Source organism: Hypanus sabinus, chromosome 1 (assembly GCF_030144855.1).
Source record: "Hypanus sabinus isolate sHypSab1 chromosome 1, sHypSab1.hap1, whole genome shotgun sequence".
NCBI classification, from domain to species: domain Eukaryota; kingdom Metazoa; phylum Chordata; class Chondrichthyes; order Myliobatiformes; family Dasyatidae; genus Hypanus; species Hypanus sabinus.
In genome coordinates, this window is record NC_082706.1 from 4,664,430 (window position 1) to 4,683,693 (window position 19,264).

Below are 19,264 nucleotides of genomic sequence, written 5' to 3' on the forward strand. Positions count from 1 at the left end.
ACTATTATCTAAATGGGGAGAAAATTCAAACGTCAAGATGCAGAGGGACTTAGGAGTCCTCGTGCAAGACTCCCAGATGGTTAATTTACAGGTTGAGTCCATGGTAAAGAAGGCAAATGCAATGTTGGCATTCATTTCAAGGAGAACAGGATATAAAAGCAAGATAATGCTGAGGCTGTATAAGACTCTAGTCAGGCTGCACTTGGAGTATTGTCAACAGTTTTGGGTGCCATAGCTCAGAAAGGATCTGTTGTCATTGGAGAGAGTCCAGAGGAGGTTCACGAGGATGATTCTGGGATTAACGTGTGAGGAGTGTTTGGCAGCTTTAGGCCTGTACTCACTGGAATTTAGAAGAATTGAAAGCTACTGAATGTTGAAAGGACTAGATAGGGTGGATGTGGAGAGGATGTTTCCTATGGTGGGGTATCTAGAACTAGAGAGCACAGCTTCAAAATTGAGAGGTGACCCCTTAGAAGAGAGTAAGGAGGATTTTTTAGCCAGAGAGTAGTGAATCTGTGGAATGCTCTGTCACAAACTACTGTGGAGGCCAAGACCGTGGGTATATTTAGAGCAAAAATTGATAGCTTCCTAATTGGTCAGGGCATCAAAGGATATGGCGAGAAGGCAGGTGTAAAGGATCCAAGATCAGCCACAATGGAATGGCAGAGCAGACTCGATGGGCTGAATGGCCTAATTCTGCTCCTGTGTCTTATAGTTCTCTGAATCATCGAGGCACACAAAACCCCCAAACCATGACAAGGTTGTGGTCCTCTTGGAGGCTGGTGTGGAAAAGGAGCTTATCTATGTTGTTCTGCAGAACATTGTGGGCTCGCTATGTCGGCACTGAGGTGCGCGGGGCCTCTTGTAGGCTGGGGCAGCCTGTTGGTTGTTAATGCAAACGATGCATTTCACTGTATGTTTCCAGGTAGTTGTGATAAGGAAAACTGATCTGGATTAAATAACCTGCACCATTCCCAATCCAGGCATCCTGGGTACGTTCTGTTATTCAGTGATCGAGCGTGGAGTTGGCCCTCCTGCCCTCTGAGCCACGCTGCCCCCGCAAGGCCACAACCCCGATTAACCCGAACCCAACCACCGGTTAATTTACCCGGTACGTCTCTGGACTGTGAGAGGAAACCGGAGCACTCGGAGAAAACCCACACACTCTAAATAGACTTCTTACGGAACGGTGCCGGAAATGAACTCTAAACTCTGGAACGCCCCAAGCTGGAATACTGTTGCGCTAATGATGCACCATCAATAACTCTCGGAGACGGGAGGTGAACGATAGGCTTTTATTAGCAGCAGAACGGAGCACAGCATCTCGGAGACTGAGGGAGGAGCAGTGCCTCCAATGGCCTTTATACCGGGGTCTTTGGGAGGAGCCACAGGAGCAGTCAGCAGAGGGACGTGTCCAGACAGGTGTATGTAGTTCACCACAGCTAACCACTACACTACCGTAGCGCCAATATACACTAGGACAAAGACTGTGACCACCCACCTTATCTCTGCCCCTCATGATTTTGTAAATCTCCATACGGTCGCCCCTCTGCCTCCTACAGGGAATAAAGTCCCAACCCATCCCGACTCCCTTTATCACTTAAGCCTCCCAGTCCCAGTAACATCCTTGTGAATCCTTTCTGTACCATCCCCAGCTTAATAACATCCTTCCTATAGTGCAGTGACCAGAAGTGCAGACTCTGTTCCAGGCATGGTCTCACCAATATCTTGTACAGCTGTAACACAATGTCCCAGTTCCTGTGCTCCAACTGTATCGGCTCGGTGGCAACCCTGTTATTCCAGTGTTTGATACACAGCTGCTGGTAGACCATCAGACCATGCGTGTTCAGGCCCTTTGACCCACCAAGGCTGATTTATTATCCCTCTGAACTTTGTTCTCCTGCCTTCTCCCCATTATCTTTGATGCCCTGACTAATTAAGAAACTGTCAACTTCTGCTTTAAATATCCCCAATGACTTGGCTTTCACAGCTGCCTGTGGTGGTGAATTCCACAGATTCACCACCCTCTGGCTAAAGAAATTCCTCCATCTCTGTTCTAAAGGGATGTCGTTCTATTCTGAGGCTGTGCCCCCTGGTCTTAGACTTCGCCACTATAGCAAACATCTTCTCCACATCCACTCCGTCTAGACCTTTCAATATCTGATATGTTCCAATGAGATCTCCCCCGGAATCTTCTAAACTGCAGTGAGTTCAGGCCCAGAGCCATCAAACACTCCTCATACGTTAACCTTTCATTTCCGGGATTATTCTTGTGAATCTCCTCTGGACCCTCTCCAATGACAGCACATCCTTTCTTAGATATGGGGCCCAAGTCCAAGTGCCTTTAGACTATAATCTAACTGATGGTCTTGGAAACGTACACAAGGAACTGCGTATTCCCAGGAGTGTGTTAATGTCTGAAGCCTAATCAAAGTGCTTGGGTGCTGAACTATTGGAATAAAAGTATCTAAGAGTGAATTCCACACTGGGATCTAATTTATGTGTTTAGGTGTTTATACGCAAAGTAACTGGTACTCCAGGGATAAGTTACAGGTTGGATCTAGTCCAGGAATTGAGAGATTAGTATGTAAATGCAGTGGATTCTGGTTAATAGGCCACTTAGGGTGTCAGCTTGAAACCGTGACTGTTTATTCCCCTCCACAGGTGCTCCCTGACCTGCTGAGCTCCTCCAGCATTTTGTGTGTTTCTCTGCATTGCCAGTGTCTGCAGAATCACTTGTGCTTAAAATTAGTTAACTAGTTACCTAGTTGTCAGAAGTTTTATTGTTCACAGGGCATTGCTTGCTAATGTGTCTCAGTAACCATGACCTCAGTTAATAATCAATACACACATCTACTGGAAACGACATTAAACAATCTTGAACCTTGAATTTGTTGCTTGAGGATCTCACTCACAAAGTGGCAAGGCCTTTCTAAAATGCCCCAAGGAGGTGGTGGCGAGGCACCTCAGAAATATAGGAATAGGATTGGGGTTGGTGAGGATTCAGCTTTCTACCCTCCTCCATCGTTTAATGTGGACACTAATTTCTATCATTACCATCTTCCAGCTCTCCCCTCCCCCATCCCCTCTCATTCCCAGAAATGTACCTTTTCCCAAAGATATACTCAATGACTTGGTCACCGCCGACCTCAGAGGTGCAGAACTCCGTAGGATCAGCAGCCTCTGAGGGAAGAAATTCAACTCCCCTCACCTCAGTCTGAAACATCCCATTCTGTAACCAGAGCCTGCGGCCCCTTCCATTCAGCTCCCCAGCCCAGAGGGGCTCAGCTCATCAAGCTCTCTCATGGTTGTGTAGGGTTCCTTTCGGACCCCTGCATCGTTTGAAACTGCCAGCGTCATGCGGACGTGGCATTCCTGCCCCGTTCAGAGTGCGCCACAATCTCTGCACCTTGCTGTTGTGCAATTCTCATTACATTTATTATGTTTACTCTGTAAACGCCGTGTGAACAAGGAACTTTGCACACAAGCGTGTGTGGCTTTTAAGCTCAAGATTATAGAGTCATGGAGAAGTACAGCACAGAAACAGGCCTTTTGGCCCATCCAGTCCATGCCGAACCATTTAAATTGCCCACTCCCATCGACCTGCCCTCCATACCCGTGCCATCCATGTACCAGTCCAAACTTGTCTTGAGAGTTGAAATCAAGCTTGCACGACCACTTGTTCAAGATGGCTTCATGTCATTTCCAGTACACAAGTGTAAAGGGGAATGAAATAATTGTTCCTCTGCACAAGAAATGCAATGAGATAAAGAACACAGAAATGATTAAAAAAACACAATAAATATAAATACATAAAGATTGATTGTACACCCATAAAGTGATGCTAGACACAGGAGTGTCTATACATGAGGTGACTCTGACAGGAAGTGATAAAGTAGTGGTGGTTGGGGGTGTGGAGGGGTGGGTGAGTGGGTGGTCTTACTGCATAGGGATAGTATCTGTTTTTGAGTGTGATGGTCCTGGCATAGATCATGCGTAGCTTCCTCCCTGATGGAAGTGGGACAAACAGTCCGTGAGCCGGGTGGAGGGCTTTTTCATAATACTGCTGGCCTTTTCCCATCACCTGTCTGTATATATGTTCCTGATGGTGCTACCAGTGATGCATTGGGCAGTCTTGCCTTCCCGTTCTTCACAGAGCAGGTTCTGAACCGAGCAGTGATACAGATTGTTAGAAGTCTGTAGAATGATCTGAGTGTAGATGTGCACAGTCCAGCTCTCTTCCATCTCCTCAGGAAGCAGAGGTGTCGATGAGCTTTCCTGACCATGTAGGATGTTTTCCGGGACCATGAGAGACTGTGTGAGGTGTGCACCCCCAGGAGTTTGAAACAAAGATGAATTACAAGAACAAACACGAGGAAATCTGCAGATGCTGGAAATTCAAACAACAACACACACAAAATGCTGGTGGAACACAGCACGCCAGGCAGCATCTACAGGGAGAAGCGCTGTCGACGTCTCGGGCCGAGACCCTTCGTCAGGACTGACCGAAAGGAGAGATAGTAAGAGTAAGAGATAGAATTACAAGAAAGTGAGGAGGCAGTAAGACTCCAGGTACAGAGTAATTCTCCTCCCCCCAAATCACAACACTATTACAGTTCACTTCTGGTGTGTTCTGCCTGTGAGCATGTGGGTTTCATACTGGTTAGTAACACACACAAAATGCTGGAGGAACTCAGCAGGTCCGACAGTGTCTATGGACAGAATAACACACACAAAATGCTGCAGGAACTCAGCAGGTCAGACAGTGTCTATGGATAGAGTAACACACACAAAATGCTGCAGGAACTCAGCAGGTCAGACAGTGTCTATGGTCAGAGTAACATACACAAAATGCTGGAGGAACTCAGCGGGTCAGACAGTGTCTATGGTCAGAGTAACACACACAAAATGCCGGAGGAACTCAGCAGGTCAGACAGTGTCTATGGTCAGAGTAACACACACAAAATGCTGGAGGAACTCAGCGGGTCAGACAGTGTCTATGGTCAGAGTAACACACACAAAATGCTGGAGGAACTCAGCAGGTCAGACAGTGTCTATGGTCAGAGTAACACACACAAAATGCTGCAGGAACTCAGCAGGTCAGACAGTGTCTATGGTCAGAGTAACACACACAAAATGCTGGAGGAACTCAGCAGGTCAGACAGTGTCTATGGTCAGAGTAACACACACAAAATGCTGGAGGAACTCAGCAGGTCAGACAGTGTCTATGGTCAGAGTAACACACACAAAATGCTGCAGGAACTCAGCAGGCCAGGCAGCATCTACGGAAAAAAGTACAGTTGACATTTCTGGCCGAAACCCGCCACCAGGACTAGCAGGTTAGTTGTTCATTGTAAGCTGTCCAGTGATTAGGCTGGAGTTAAATCGTGAGTTGCAGTTGGAGCGTGGCTTGTTGGGCTGGGAGGGTGTGTTCCGCTCAGTATCTCTAAATAAATAAATTAATTAAATAAACATCCCCGTAGCTCCGTGGTGTCGGAGGAACTCAGTAGGTCAGGCAGTGTCCCCACCCTTCACCAGGATCGGTAAGAAAGGGGGAAGAGTTCTCGAGCCACTTCCTCCATCAGATACTACCTGGCTTGCTGAGTTCCACACTGCCGAGTCCTGAGCAAACCCTCCACTTCAGAATCACGTGACGTGAAATTTGTTAACTTCGCAGCAGCAGTTCAATGTCATACAAAATCTAGCAGAGAGAGAAAAAATATTAAATAAAATAGAACATAATAATAAATAAACAAATCAATTATGTATATTGAATAGATTTTTTTTTAATGTGCAAAAACAGAAATACTGTATATTAAAAAGAAAGTGAGGTAGTGTCCAAAGCTTCAATGTCCATTTAGGAATCGGATGGTGGAGGGGAAGAAGCTGCTCCTGAATCGCTGAGTGTGTGTCTTAAGGCTTCTGTACCTCCTACCTGATGGTAACAGTGAGGAAAGGTCATGCCCTGGGTGCTGGAGGTCCTTAATAATGGATGCTGCCTTTCTGAGACACTGCTCCCTAAAGATGTCCTGGGTACTTTGTAGGCTAGTGCCCAAGATGGACCTGACTAGATTCACAACCTTCTGCAGCTATTCTTTCGGTCCTGTGCAGTAGCCCCTCCATACCAGACAGTGATGCAGCCTGTCAGAATGCTCTCCACGGTACAACTATAGAAGTTTTTGAGTGTATTTGTTAACGTGCCAAATCTCTTCAAACTCCTAATGAAGTATAGTCGCTGTCTTGCCTTCATTATAACTGCATCGATATGTTGGGACCAGGTTAGATCCTCAGAAATCTTGACACCCAGGAACTTGAAACTGCTCACTCTCTCCACTTCTGATCCCTCTGTGAGGATTGGTATGTGTTCCTTTGTCTTACCCTTCCTGAAGTCCACCATCAGTTCTTTCATCTTACTGACGTTGAGTGCCAGGTTGTTGCTGTGGCACCATTCCACTAGTTGGCATACCTCACTCCTGTATGCCCTCTCATCACCATCTGAGATTCTACCAACAATGGTTGTATCATCAGCAAATCTATAGATGGTGTTTGAGCTATGCCTAGCCACACAGTCATGGATATATAGAGAGTAGAGCAGTGGGCTAAACACACACCCCTGAGGTGTGCCAGTGTTGATCGTCAGCGAGGAGGAGATATTATCACCAATCTGCACAGACTGTGGTCTTCCAGTTAGGAAGTCGAGGATCCAATTGCAGAGGGAGGTACAGAGGCCCAGGTTCTGCAACTTCTCAATCAGCATTGTGGGAATGATGGTATTAAATCCTGAGCTATAGTCGATGAACAGCATCTTGACATAGGTGTTTGTGTTGTCTAGGTGGCCTAAAGCCATGTGGGGAGCCATTGAGATTGTGGTGACAGGCAAATTGCAATGGGTCCAGGTCCTTGCTGAGGCAGGAGTTCAGTCTAGTCATAACCAACTTCTCAAAGAATTTCATCACTGTCAATGTGAGTGCTGCTGGTGAATAGTCATTAAGGCAGTTCACATTATTCTTCTACCCTGGGCAGAGATCCAACCCGTCAGCCCACACTGCAGAGTCTTGAGGAAACCCTCAACTTCTTCCCTGGGCAGACATCCAAACAGTTGCCCTGCCTGGTTCAACTCATAAATAATCCCTCCTTTAACTCCCAATACTTTCTCCAAATCTAATCTGTGGGAACTCACGTAGGATTGGACAATGCCTGTCTCTTTGTGGGGTATGTGAAATGGTTGGTCCTTGTTTTACACCCCATCAACCCCCCCCCCCCCGCTTTGTCCTTTCTTGCTGAACCTGATGGCCACATTCGTGTGACCTCCTGCATTCACACCAGGTCAGAATCAGGTTTATTACCACTGACATATGCTGTGAAATTTGTTGTTCTGTGGCAGCTGTACTGTGCCATATATAAGTGTTTGTGTTAAGTTACGATAAGGAAAATAAAAAGTAAAGAAGTAGTGAAAAGGAGAGGAAGAAGTAGAGAGGTCGTGTTCATGGGTTCACTAACCTGTTGGCAGAGGGGAAGAAGCTGTTCATGAATCACTGTGTGTGCACCTTCAGGCTCCTGTACCTCCTTCCCTAAGGTAGTAATGAGAAGAGAGCACGCCCTGGGTGTTGGGAGTTGCCTCTTTTTGAGGCATTTCCTGTTGAAGATGCATGATGCTGGAGAGGCTAGTGTCCATGACGACGCTGACAACTTCCTGCAGCTTTTCCCAGTCCTGCAGTGGCCCCTCCACACCAGATGGTGAAGCAACCAGTTCAGATGCTCTCCACTGTATATCTGTAGAAATTTGCCAGTCTTTAGTGACAGAACAAATCTTCTTAATCTGCTAATTAAATATATGGTGACTTCTTCACAACTGCATCAATGTGTAGGGCCCAAGACAGGTTCTCCAGGATATTGACACGCAGGAACACCTCAGTCCCTCTGCGACCAGCTTCCATGTTGATCCCCCTGGTTCCCGGGAACTCCTCCCTTCCCTTCCTGACTTATTCCCATTTCAGGCTAGTGACCAATGTCTATTACAGGCACATCCAGAAAGGTAAAGGGAATCCAGAAAACCACAAGGAGAACAGATCCTCGACCGGAACTATTAACACTGTTGATGTATTCAATGTATTCTGTTTGTATTTCATTCTCTCATAGGTAACAGGACAAAATCCATCCCCCCCCCCAACACCATCACCCTGTTTCCTAGCAAGCTTGTCCTGTTCTTTGTTTCTCCCTTCCTTTGGAGCCAGTCCTGATGAAGAGACTGCTTAAGATGGTGCCTCTTCTGTACATCATCAGGGACCCCCACCACCCAGGACATGCCCTCTTCTCATTTCTACAATTAGTGACCCCCCCCACCAACCAGGACATGCCCTCTCCTCATTTCTACAATTAGTGACCCCCCCCACCAACCAGGACATGCCCTCTCCTCATTTCTACAATTAGTGACCCCCCCCACCACCCAGGACATGCCCTCTTCTCATTTCTACAATTAGCGACCCCCCCCACCCCCTGGAAGTGGCCTTTTGTAAAGACACTGCCCTGAAGGCAATGGCAAACCACTTCTGCAGAAAAATTTGCCAAGAACAATCCTGGTCGTGGAAAGACCACAATAAATGAACAAAATGTATTGCTGCCCAAAAACAACACATTTCGTGACATCGCAAACACCAGAAGGTCTGCAGATGCTGGAAATCCAGAGCAACAGTCACAAAATGCTGGAGGAACTCAGCCGGTCAGGCAGCGTCGATGGAAATGAGTGAACAGTCCACACTCTGGGCACAGACGCTTCTTCAGAACTGAGAAGGAAGCGGAAAATTGCCAAAATAAAAAAGGCGGGGGGAGTAGAAGGTGATAAGTGAGGCCAGGTGGGTGTGTAAGGTAAAAGGAAGGAATCTGATGGGAGAGGAGAGAGGACCATAGGAGAAAGGGAAGGAGGAGGGGACCCAGGGGGAAGTGATAGGCCAGAGTGGGGAATAGAGAAAGGGGGGGGGGAATTCGTTCACTGGAAGGAGAACCAAGACATGCTGCATGTCAGTGATAATAAACTGATTCGGTTTCTGAGAAATTTCTCCTATCGTAAATCCTGACTTCCCTCTGCCTTGAATGGCAGGACTCTCTCTCAGCCACACTTCCTCTCTGCAGGGCCCTCATACTACTCTCACCTCCAAGACCAAGAATGGGGAGGGTTTTCTCACCCTCTCCCTCCACCCGCCTCCAAAACATCCTCTATGATCTCATATTTATTAATCACATGTACATTGAAACATACAGGGAAATGAGTCGTTTGCGTTAACAAGGTTGTGCTGAGGCAGTCCGCGAGTGTCTCCACACAGCATGCCCACAATGCCTGGCGGAGCAGCACAGGACATTACAGACCACAACAGCAAAACTCTGCCAGCCACACGGATAGGATAGGGCTCCAGGCTTCAGGCATCGGGTTTTAACTTCCAGATATCCGACCAACCTTCAGGCTTTGATCTTCATTATTAACCCCTAGAGTGGCCGATGACGTTACCCCCAAATCCAAGCTCGCCGACTGACTGGCCCCCCCCGCTTCCTACTCACACAGACGTCCAGTCCCGGGAGCCACTGACTCGGAACAGCCCGACATCCACAGGAGTCACCTGTCTGTGGCTGGACTCCCCCGAAGGCCCGTGCCTTCAGCAAGATGTCTCCACCACCAGCAGCATCCTCCCTGCCCTCTCCATCTGTTGTAGAGGGAGCATTCACTCCGTCTCTCACGTTTCACCCTTCCGCCCGCTCTCCTGTGCAGCATGGATTCCTTCGCCCTCTCTCCTCACCTCCCAGGTCCCAGAGACCGAGCTGTTCGCTCTGCAACGTCCTCTGCTGCAGGTCGGGCAGCATTTATGGAGAGTAAGAAAGTCAACGTTTTGGGCCAAGACCCTCAGGAGTGGAGAGGAAGGGGGAATAAGAAAGTGGGGGAGGAGGAGGAATACAAATGGGCAGGCAATAGGCGAGAGGAGAAGATGGGAGGGAGGGTTGAAGTAAGAAACTGGGAGATGATAGGCAGAAGAGGTAAAGGGCTGAAGAAGGAGGAATTTGATAGAAGAGAGTGGACCATGGGAGAAATGGAAGGAGGAGGGGAATTTGAAGGGCAGGTGAGGAGAAGAGAAGGGAGGGGTGGGAGTGTACATGGAGTGAAGAATGGAAGAGCAGGGAGGGGAGGGGGCAAAATTACCAGTCAAAGTTCAAGTCATCAAGTTGGAGACTACCAGATAGAATGAGTTGCTCCTTCAGCCTGAGGCCTTCTGATAATCCAAGTAAGCAAGAAACACTAAATCTCCGTTGTCTATCCTGCTGAATAATTGCCTACATGCGAACAATGTGTAACTCTGAAATCTGATTGTAAAGTCAGTAGGATGCCCTGAGCCAGTGAGCCCAAGGATTCGTTACTACTGCTTTGTCAGCTGAAGAATTGGTGACTCAGTCGCCCTGCTCTCAGCTATCCCAGAATTATTCTCCAAGTAAGCGCAGTATCCTGGCAACAGGGGAGTGTGGTTTGGCCTGGTGCTACGGAAAAGAATGAGTAATCCTGCCCTTTGGAAATCTGTACACAATTCCCGGATCCATCCAATGGGAATGACAGAGTTGTGGGAGAAATATCTTGGAAAAACAACATAGTGAAGATGGGCAGTGAATCGGCTGCTCGCCCAAGTGCACACCACACTGTTCTATACAGACTTAACCCTGTCATCTACAGACCACACTGTTCTATACAGACTTAACCCTGTCATCTACAGACCACACTGTTCTATACAGACTTAACCCTGTCATCTACAGACCACACTGTTTTATACAGACCACACTGTTCTATACAGACTTAACCCTGTCATCTACAGACCACACTGTTCTATACAGACTTAACCCTGTCATCTACAGACCACACTGTTCTATACAGACTTAACCCTGTCATCTACAGACCACACTGTTCTATACAGACTTAACCCTGTCATCTACAGACCACACTGTTCTATACAGACTTAACCCTGTCATCTACAGACCACACTGTTCTATACAGACTTAACCCTGTCATCTACAGACCACACTGTTCTATACAGACTTAACCCTGTCATCTACAGACCACACTGTTCTATACAGACTTAACCCTGTCATCTACAGACCACACTGAACCACACAGTGCGATCCCACTAAATACAGACCACACTGAACCACACAGTGCGATCCCACTAAATACAGACCACACTGAACTACACAGTGCGATCCCACTAAATACAGACCACACTGAAATACACAGTGCGATCCCACTCATCTAGATAGTGTGCAAAAATGCTTTAGACATGAACAAAGTGTTAACACACAGTATTTACTCACTAGGAAAAACTAATTAACTCTTTCTCGGACGGTATCATCTTGGTTATGAATAATATTAACCCTGTAACACCTAGTATTCATTGTGTGTATAATCCTTGCTGAAAGGGAAGCTTCCTGGAGTTCTGAGAGAACAACCCGAGTCCGAGTGGTCAAAGTCAGGTTTATTGTCAACTCTGTGTGCACTGGTGCAATGAGGATTGTACTGGGAGCAGTAGGTAATCAGCGTTCACTAAGGAATGTAATTACTTTCTGCCCATTACACTGCTGCAATGAAGGTCGCCCGCCTCTCGCAGCATTCAGGGCTTCCTCTCAGCTTTCCCTGTCAGTCATACAAGTCCCAGGAATACCGTCACACTCATTGCTGTTTCTGTAACGGTGTTGTTTTACCAGTCAGGGTTGTTAGCTCTGAGATGAATCCTGGAACTTGGAGGACTGGTGGGCCACTCCTAGTCTGGCTTAATGAGAAAAGATCAAAATGGCTCCTGCCACACTCATGTTCTGCTCCTCCGTCTTCCATTCACCTATCTTCATATCATCCGCAAACTTAGCCACAAAGCCATCAATTCTGTCATCCAAATCATTGGTATATAATAATAAAATAATCGGTCCCAAAACCAACCCATGCAGAACATCACTAGTTACCGGCAGACAACCAGAAAAAGCCCCCTTTACTCCCATTTTTCACCTCCTGCCAATCAGCAAATGCTCTGTCCCTGTTCTTCAGAGATTCCAAATATTTCCACCTTGTCAGCCTCATAGTGGAACTCAGCCACCTGAGAGCTGGCTGACACGAGAGAGTTCAGATATCAAGAATCCCCACATGGGTACTTTGAGTGATGCACACAAAATTCTGGAGGAGCTCAGCAGGTCAGGTAGCATCTGTGGAGAGACATAAACAGCCAACATTTCCAGCCAAGACTTTTCATCAGGATCTTTGTTCTGCACAGGCAATTTTAATTGCACTCAGTGGTCACTTTATTAGGTACACCTGTACATCTGCTCGTTAATGCAAATATCTAATCAGCCAATCACCTGGCAGCAACCCGATGCAAAAAGTATGCAAAGTGTTCAGTTATTGTTCAGAATGGAGAAGAAATGTGACCTTGGAATGACTGTTAGGGCCAGACAGAGTGGTTTGAGTGTCTCAGGAACTGCTGATCTCCTGGGAGTTTCACACACAATACTCCCGAGGATTTACAGATAATGGTGCAAAAAGCGAAAAGAAACATTCAGTGAGCAGCAGTTCTGTGGGTGAAATTGTCTTGTTGATGCGAGAGGTCGGAGGAGAATGGGCAGACTGGTTCAAGCTGACAGGGAGGTGACGGTAACTCAAATAACCACAGTGGTGTGCAGAGGAGCATCTCCGAACACACAACACGTTGAACCTGGAGTTGGTTGGGCTACAGCAGCAGAAGACCTTGAATATACATTCAGAGGCCTAGTATAGGAGGTACCTAATAAAGTGGCCACTGAGTTTATGTTTCTGACTCAGGATAATGATCACATCTGTGACTGCCAAACTTGGCAATTACTGCGAAGTGACTGATTCAGTTTAATCATTAATGTCTTCCCAGCCACTCTGCAAGGAGGAACTGTAAACACTCACTGTGTGGTACCAATCCGACATTAAAACAGGGAAAAGGCCTTGGATTTTAAGTGGGTAAACCAAGCTGGGGGTGCAGATGAAAAGGAGGATTTCATTTGGATATCCCTGTGAATGAGCAATGCCCCAGGGTGGCATGAAAGATAGGAGCAGAATTAGGCTATTCGGTCCATCGAGACCATTCTTCCATTCCATCATGGCTGATTTATTCTCCCTCTCAACCCCATTCTCTCGCCTTCTCCCCTGAGCTGCTGATGCCCTGACTAACCTGATCTCTATCAAGCTCTGCTCTAAATGTACTCAGTAGAGCAGGTTACAGACAGCTCCCATTAGGCTTGGGCTGAGGGACTCCCCCACGTCCTCCTGACAGAGTATGAAGCAAGATTCAACACTGACAAAGTTCTGCCTTCTAACCCAGGCTAAAACTGAAAACAAAGCCATTACACTGTGATCCATCTGACTAAACACAAAGTACACTGCACGAAGCAACACGTCAACACGCTGGAGTCACACTGGCTCCTTGTCTCCCCCTTCTGGTCAGGGACTCCTGGTGTGCAAATACCCTTCCTTTCTTTTCTGCCTGACATTTTTTACAAATATATATTTATTACAAGTTCAAACTGCCCATTGTGCAATTACAATACAAACAAAAATCAGGTGAATCATAACAAACAGTGTCAAAGGAAAACTGCATCCATCATCAGGGACCCCCAGCACCCAGGACATGCTCTCTTCTCACTGCTGCCATCAGGAGCCCCAGGTCCCACAACACCGGGTTCAGGAACAGTTATTACCCCTCAAACATCAGGTCCCACACCACCAGGTTCAGGAACAGTTATTACCCCTCAACCATCAGGTCCCACACCACCAGGTTCAGGAACAGTTATTACCCCTCAACCATCAGGTCCCACACCACCAGGTTCAGGAACAGTTATTACCCCTCAACCATCAGGTCCCACACCACCAGGTTCAGGAACAGTTATTACCCCTCAACCATCAGGTCCCACACCACCAGGTTCAGGAATAGTTATTACCCCACAACCATCAGGTCCCACACCACCAGGTTCAGGAACAGTTATTACCCCTCAACCATCAGGTCCCACACCACCAGGTTCAGGAATAGTTATTACCCCACAACCATCAGGTCCCACACCACCGGGTTCAGGAACAGTTATTATCCCTCAACCATCAGGTCCCACACCACCGGGTTCAGGAACAGTTATTACCCCTCAACCATCAGGTCCCACACCACCGGGTTCAGGAACAGTTATTACCCCTCAATCATCAGGTCCCACACCACCAGGTTCAGGAACAGTTATTACCCCTCAACCATCAGATCCCACACCACCAGGTTCAGGAACAGTTATTACCGCTCAACCACTGGGTCCCACACCATCAGGTTCAGGGACAGTTATTACCCCTCAACCATCAGGTCCCACACCACCAGGTTCAGGAACAGTTATTACCCCTCAACCATCAGGTCCCACACCACCAGGTTCAGGAACAGTTATTACCCCTCAACCATCAGGTCCCACACCACCAGGTTCAGGAACAGTTATTACCCCTCAACCATCAGATCCCACACCACCAGGTTCAGGAACAGTTATTACCCCTCAACCATCAGGTCCCACACCACCAGGTTCAGGAACAGTTATTACCCCTCAACCATCAGGTCCCACACCACCAGGTTCAGGAATAGTTATTACCCCACAACCATCAGGTCCCACACCACCAGGTTCAGGAACAGTTATTACCCCTCAACCATCAGGTCCCACACCACCAGGTTCAGGAATAGTTATTACCGCTCAACCATTGGGTCCCACACCATCAGGTTCAGGGACAGTTATTACCCCTCAACCATCAGGTCCCACACCACCAGGTTCAGGAACAGTTATTACCCCTCAACCATCAGGTCCCACACCACCAGGTTCAGGAACAGTTATTACCCCTCAACCATCAGGTCCCACACCACCAGGTTCAGGAACAGTTATTACCCCTCAACCATCAGGTCTCACACCACTGGGTTCAGGAACAGTTATTACCCCTCAACCATCAGGTCCCACACCACCAGGTTCAGGAACAATTATTACCCCTCAACCATCAGGTCCCACACCACCAGGTTCAGGAACAGTTATTACCCCTCACCCATCAGGTCCCACACCACCAGGTTCAGGAACAGTTATTACCCCTCAACCATCAGGTCCCACACCACCAGGTTCAGGAATAGTTATTACCCCACAACCATCAGGTCCCACACCACCAGGTTCAGGAACAGTTATTACCCCTCAACCATCAGGTCCCACACCACCAGGTTCAGGAATAGTTATTACCGCTCAACCATTGGGTCCCACACCATCAGGTTCAGGGACAGTTATTACCCCTCAACCATCAGGTCCCACAACACCAGGTTCAGGAACAGTTATTACCCCTCAACCATCAGGTCCCACACCACCAGGTTCAGGAACAGTTATTACCCCTCAACCATCAGGTCCCACACCACCAGGTTCAGGAACAGTTATTACCCCTCAACCATCAGATCCCACACCACCAGGTTCAGGAACAGTTATTACCGCTCAACCATTGGGTCCCACACCATCAGGTTCAGGGACAGTTATTACCCCTCAACCATCAGATCCCACACCACCAGGTTCAGGAACAGTTATTACCCCTCAACCATCAGGTCCCACACCACCAGGTTCAGGAACAGTTATTACCCCTCAACCATCAGATCCCACACCACCAGGTTCAGGAACAGTTATTACCGCTCAACCATTGGGTCCCACACCATCAGGTTCAGGGACAGTTATTATCCCTCAACCATCAGGTCCCCCACCACCAGGTTCAGGAACAGTTATTACCCCTCAATCATCAGGTCCCACACCACCAGGTTCAGGAACAGTTATTACCCCTCAACCATCAGGTCCCACACCACCAGGTTCAGGAACAGTTATTACCCCTCATCCATCAGGTCCCACACCACCAGGTTCAGGAACAGTTATTACCCCTCATCCATCAGGTCCCACACCACCGGGTTCAGGAACAGTTATTACCCGTCAACCATCAGGTCCCACACCACCAGGTTCAGGAACAGTTATTACCCCTCAACCATCAGGTCTCACACCACTGGGTTCAGGAACAGTTATTACCCCTCAACCATCAGGTCCCACACCACCAGGTTCAGGAACAATTATTACCCCTCAACCATCAGGTCCCACACCACCAGGTTCAGGAACAGTTATTACCCCTCAACCATCAGGTCTCACACCACCAGGTTCAGGAACAGTTATTACCCCTCTACCATCAGGTCCCACACCACCAGGTTCAGGTACAGTTATTACCCCTCACCCATCAGGTCCCACACCACCATTTTCAGGAACAGTTGTTACCCCTCAAACATCAGGCTCTTGAACCAAAGGGGATTACTTCACTTGCCCCACCACTGAACTGTTCCCACAACCTATAGGCTCACTTTCAAGGACTCTTCATCTCAGGTTCTCAATATTTATTGCCATTTGTTTATTATTATTATTATTTCTTTTTGTATTTACACAGTTTGTTGTCTTCTGCTCTCTGGTTGAACGCCCAAATTGGTGTGGTCTTTCATTGATTCTGTTGTGGTTATTATTCTATGGATTTATTGAGTATACCTGCAAGAAAATGTGTCCCAGTATTGTCCATGGTGACATATATGTACTATGATGATGCATTACTTTGAACTTTGAACTTTTTAAATCAACACATTCCCATCTTCATAGAGGGTGGCATTTATCTCCTGCAATGCCCTGAACACCTCTGTGTTACCTATGGGTGCTGCGTGTTCTTTTCCTACAACTACCCGGACACAGGCAAACCCACTGAACATTGCTTATCGGTCAGCCCAGGGGAACCCCTCCGCTGCCCGTCTCCAGGGCCCATGGGCAACTATCCAGTCAGCCCAGGGGAACCCACACTGTCCGTCTCCAGGGCCCATGGGCAACTATCCAGTCAGCCCAGGGGAACCCACACTGTCCATCTCCAGGGCCCATGGGTAACTATCCAGTCAGCCCAGGGGAACCCACACTGTCCGTCTCCAGGGCCCATGGGTAACTATCCAGTCAGCCCAGGGGAACCCACACTGTCCGTCTCCAGGGCCCATGGGCAACTATCCAGTCAGCCCAGGGGAACCCACACTGTCCGTCTCCAGGGCCCATGGGCAACTATCCAGTCAGCCCAGGGGAACCCACACTGTCCGTCTCCAGGGCCCATGGGTAACTATCCAGTCAGCCCAGGGGAACCCACACTGTCCGTCTCCAGGGCCCATGGGCAACTATCCAGTCAGCCTAGGGGAACCCACACTGTCCATCTCCAGGGCCCATGGGCAACTATCCAGTCAGCCCAGGGGAACCCACACTGTCCGTCTCCAGGGCCCATGGGCAACTATCCAGTCAGCCCAGGGGAACCCACACTGTCCGTCTCCAGGGCCCATGGGTAACTATCCAGTCAGCCCAGGGGAACCCACACTGTCCGTCTCCAGGGCCCATGGGCAACTATCCAGTCAGCCCAGGGGAACCCACACTGTCCATCTCCAGGGCCCATGGGCAACTATCCAGTCAGCCCAGGGGAACCCACACTGTCCATCTCCAGGGCCCATGGGCAACTATCCAGTCAGCCTAGGGGAACCCACACTGTCCATCTCCAGGGCCCATGGGCAACTATCCAGTCAGCCCAGGGGAACCCACACTGTCCGTCTCCAGGACCCATGGGCAACTATCCAGTCAGCCCAGGGGAACCCACACTGTCCGTCTCCAGGGCCCATGGGCAACTATCCAGTCAGCCCAGGGGAACCCACACTGTCCGTCTCCAGGGCCCATGGGCAACTATCCAGTCAGCCCAGGGGAACCCACACTGTCCGTCTCCAGGGCCCATGGGTAACTATCCAGTCAGCCCAGGGGAACCCACACTGTCCATCTCCAGGGCCCATGGGCAACTATCCAGTCAGCCCAGGAGAACCCACACTGTCCATCTCCAGGGCCCATGGGCAACTATCCAGTCAGCCCAGGGGAACCCACACTGTCCGTCTCCAGGGCCCATGGGTAACTATCCAGTCAGCCCAGGGGAACCCACACTGTCCGTCTCCAGGGCCCATGGGTAACTATCCAGTCAGCCTAGGGGAACCCACACTGTCCATCTCCAGGGCCCATGGGCAACTATCCAGTCAGCCCAGGGAAACCCACACTGTCTGTCTCCAGGACATCCAGCACCCATGGGTAGCTATCCGGTCAGCCCAGATGGAAACCTCCATTGCCCATCTCCAGGACCCATGGATAACAATCCAGTCAGTCCAGACAGAAGCCTCCGCTGCCCATCTGCAGATAGCTATCCAGCCAGCCAGCCCTGTGAGCAGGTTAACTAGTGCCTCCCTGTCCCCCTCCCCCCATCCCACACTGGATGGCCCAAGGTGAAGAGGATAGGGTTAAAGTACAGTCAGAAAGTGAGGAGCTTCGCCCCAGATGTGCAGATGGGGGTTGCAGCCTCGCACACTCCATGCCTGACTGGGGTTGGTGTGTGTTGGACGGGGTTGTGAGATGTTTATTACTTTGTTTTTAACTATGTTTGTATATTAACCCCTTCACTTTAACTCTTGTCAGGTTTGTGACAGAGCCTGGGACTGGGAATACTAGCTGGACTCCACACCATGCAGTCACAGGTAAGCGAATACCTCAGGCTCAGATATTCCTCACCGAGACATTCTACACTGTCACCATGGAGACCATCCTCACATCGGCCATGACTGTCTGGTTTGGTGATTCTATCTTCCCCAGAACATCCTGGCACAATTCTACACTGTCACCATGGAGACCATCCTCACATCGGCCATGACTGTCTGGTTTGGTGATTCTATCTTCCCCAGAACATCCTGGCAGAATTCTACACTGTCACCATGGAGACCATCCTCACATCGGCCATGACTGTCTGGTTTGGTGATTCCAACTTCTCACAATATACAAAAACTACAAACGAACTGTCAGGACAGCAGAAAAGGTTATTGGCTGCAGCCTAACATGACTGCAGGATTTGTGTGTGTCCAGAGCAAATAAGCGGGAGGGAAAATCATTGTGGACACAACCCACCCAGCAAGATGCCTTTTCCAAAAGCTCCCTTCTGGAAAGTGCGATAGGGTAAATAAAACAAAAACTATACACCAGTTTAAAAGTTCTTCCCCCAGGCAGTTAATCTGATCAATCATTCCAGTTAGCTCCCTCTGTCTATTAGCCCTGTCACTGCACTGCACTATAAACACTTTAAACTCATCTCACTAATCTCCTAATCCCACTAACCTGC

The 19,264-nt window shown here is 48.6% G+C and overlaps 1 protein-coding gene and 1 long non-coding RNA gene across 5 annotated transcripts in view; one reads left to right on the top strand and one right to left on the bottom strand.

Annotated features, from left to right (window-relative positions):
* The window catches only part of sorbs3 (sorbin and SH3 domain containing 3), a 93,843-nt gene that overhangs the window by 8,023 nt on the left and 66,556 nt on the right, over window positions 1-19,264 (top strand). For 3 of the 4 annotated variants that reach the window (XR_009510720.1, XM_059962280.1, XM_059962342.1), the window contains exon 2: window positions 18,571-18,629. Coding sequence is in view for 2 of the 4 variants with exons in the window: in XM_059962280.1 (XP_059818263.1) it covers window positions 18,618-18,629 (12 nt within the window). In the remaining 2 variants the exon portion in view is untranslated. Of the gene's footprint in view, window positions 1-18,570; window positions 18,630-18,744; window positions 18,965-19,264 lie in introns of all 4 variants that reach the window. The other variant, XM_059962397.1, reaches the window with a different exon arrangement.
* Window positions 5,139-10,873, bottom strand: LOC132390007 (uncharacterized). The gene is made up of 3 exons (XR_009510754.1): window positions 10,221-10,873; window positions 7,501-7,773; window positions 5,139-5,701 (listed from the first exon to the last, which is right to left on the bottom strand). It is a non-coding gene; the product is annotated as an uncharacterized LOC132390007 (long non-coding RNA).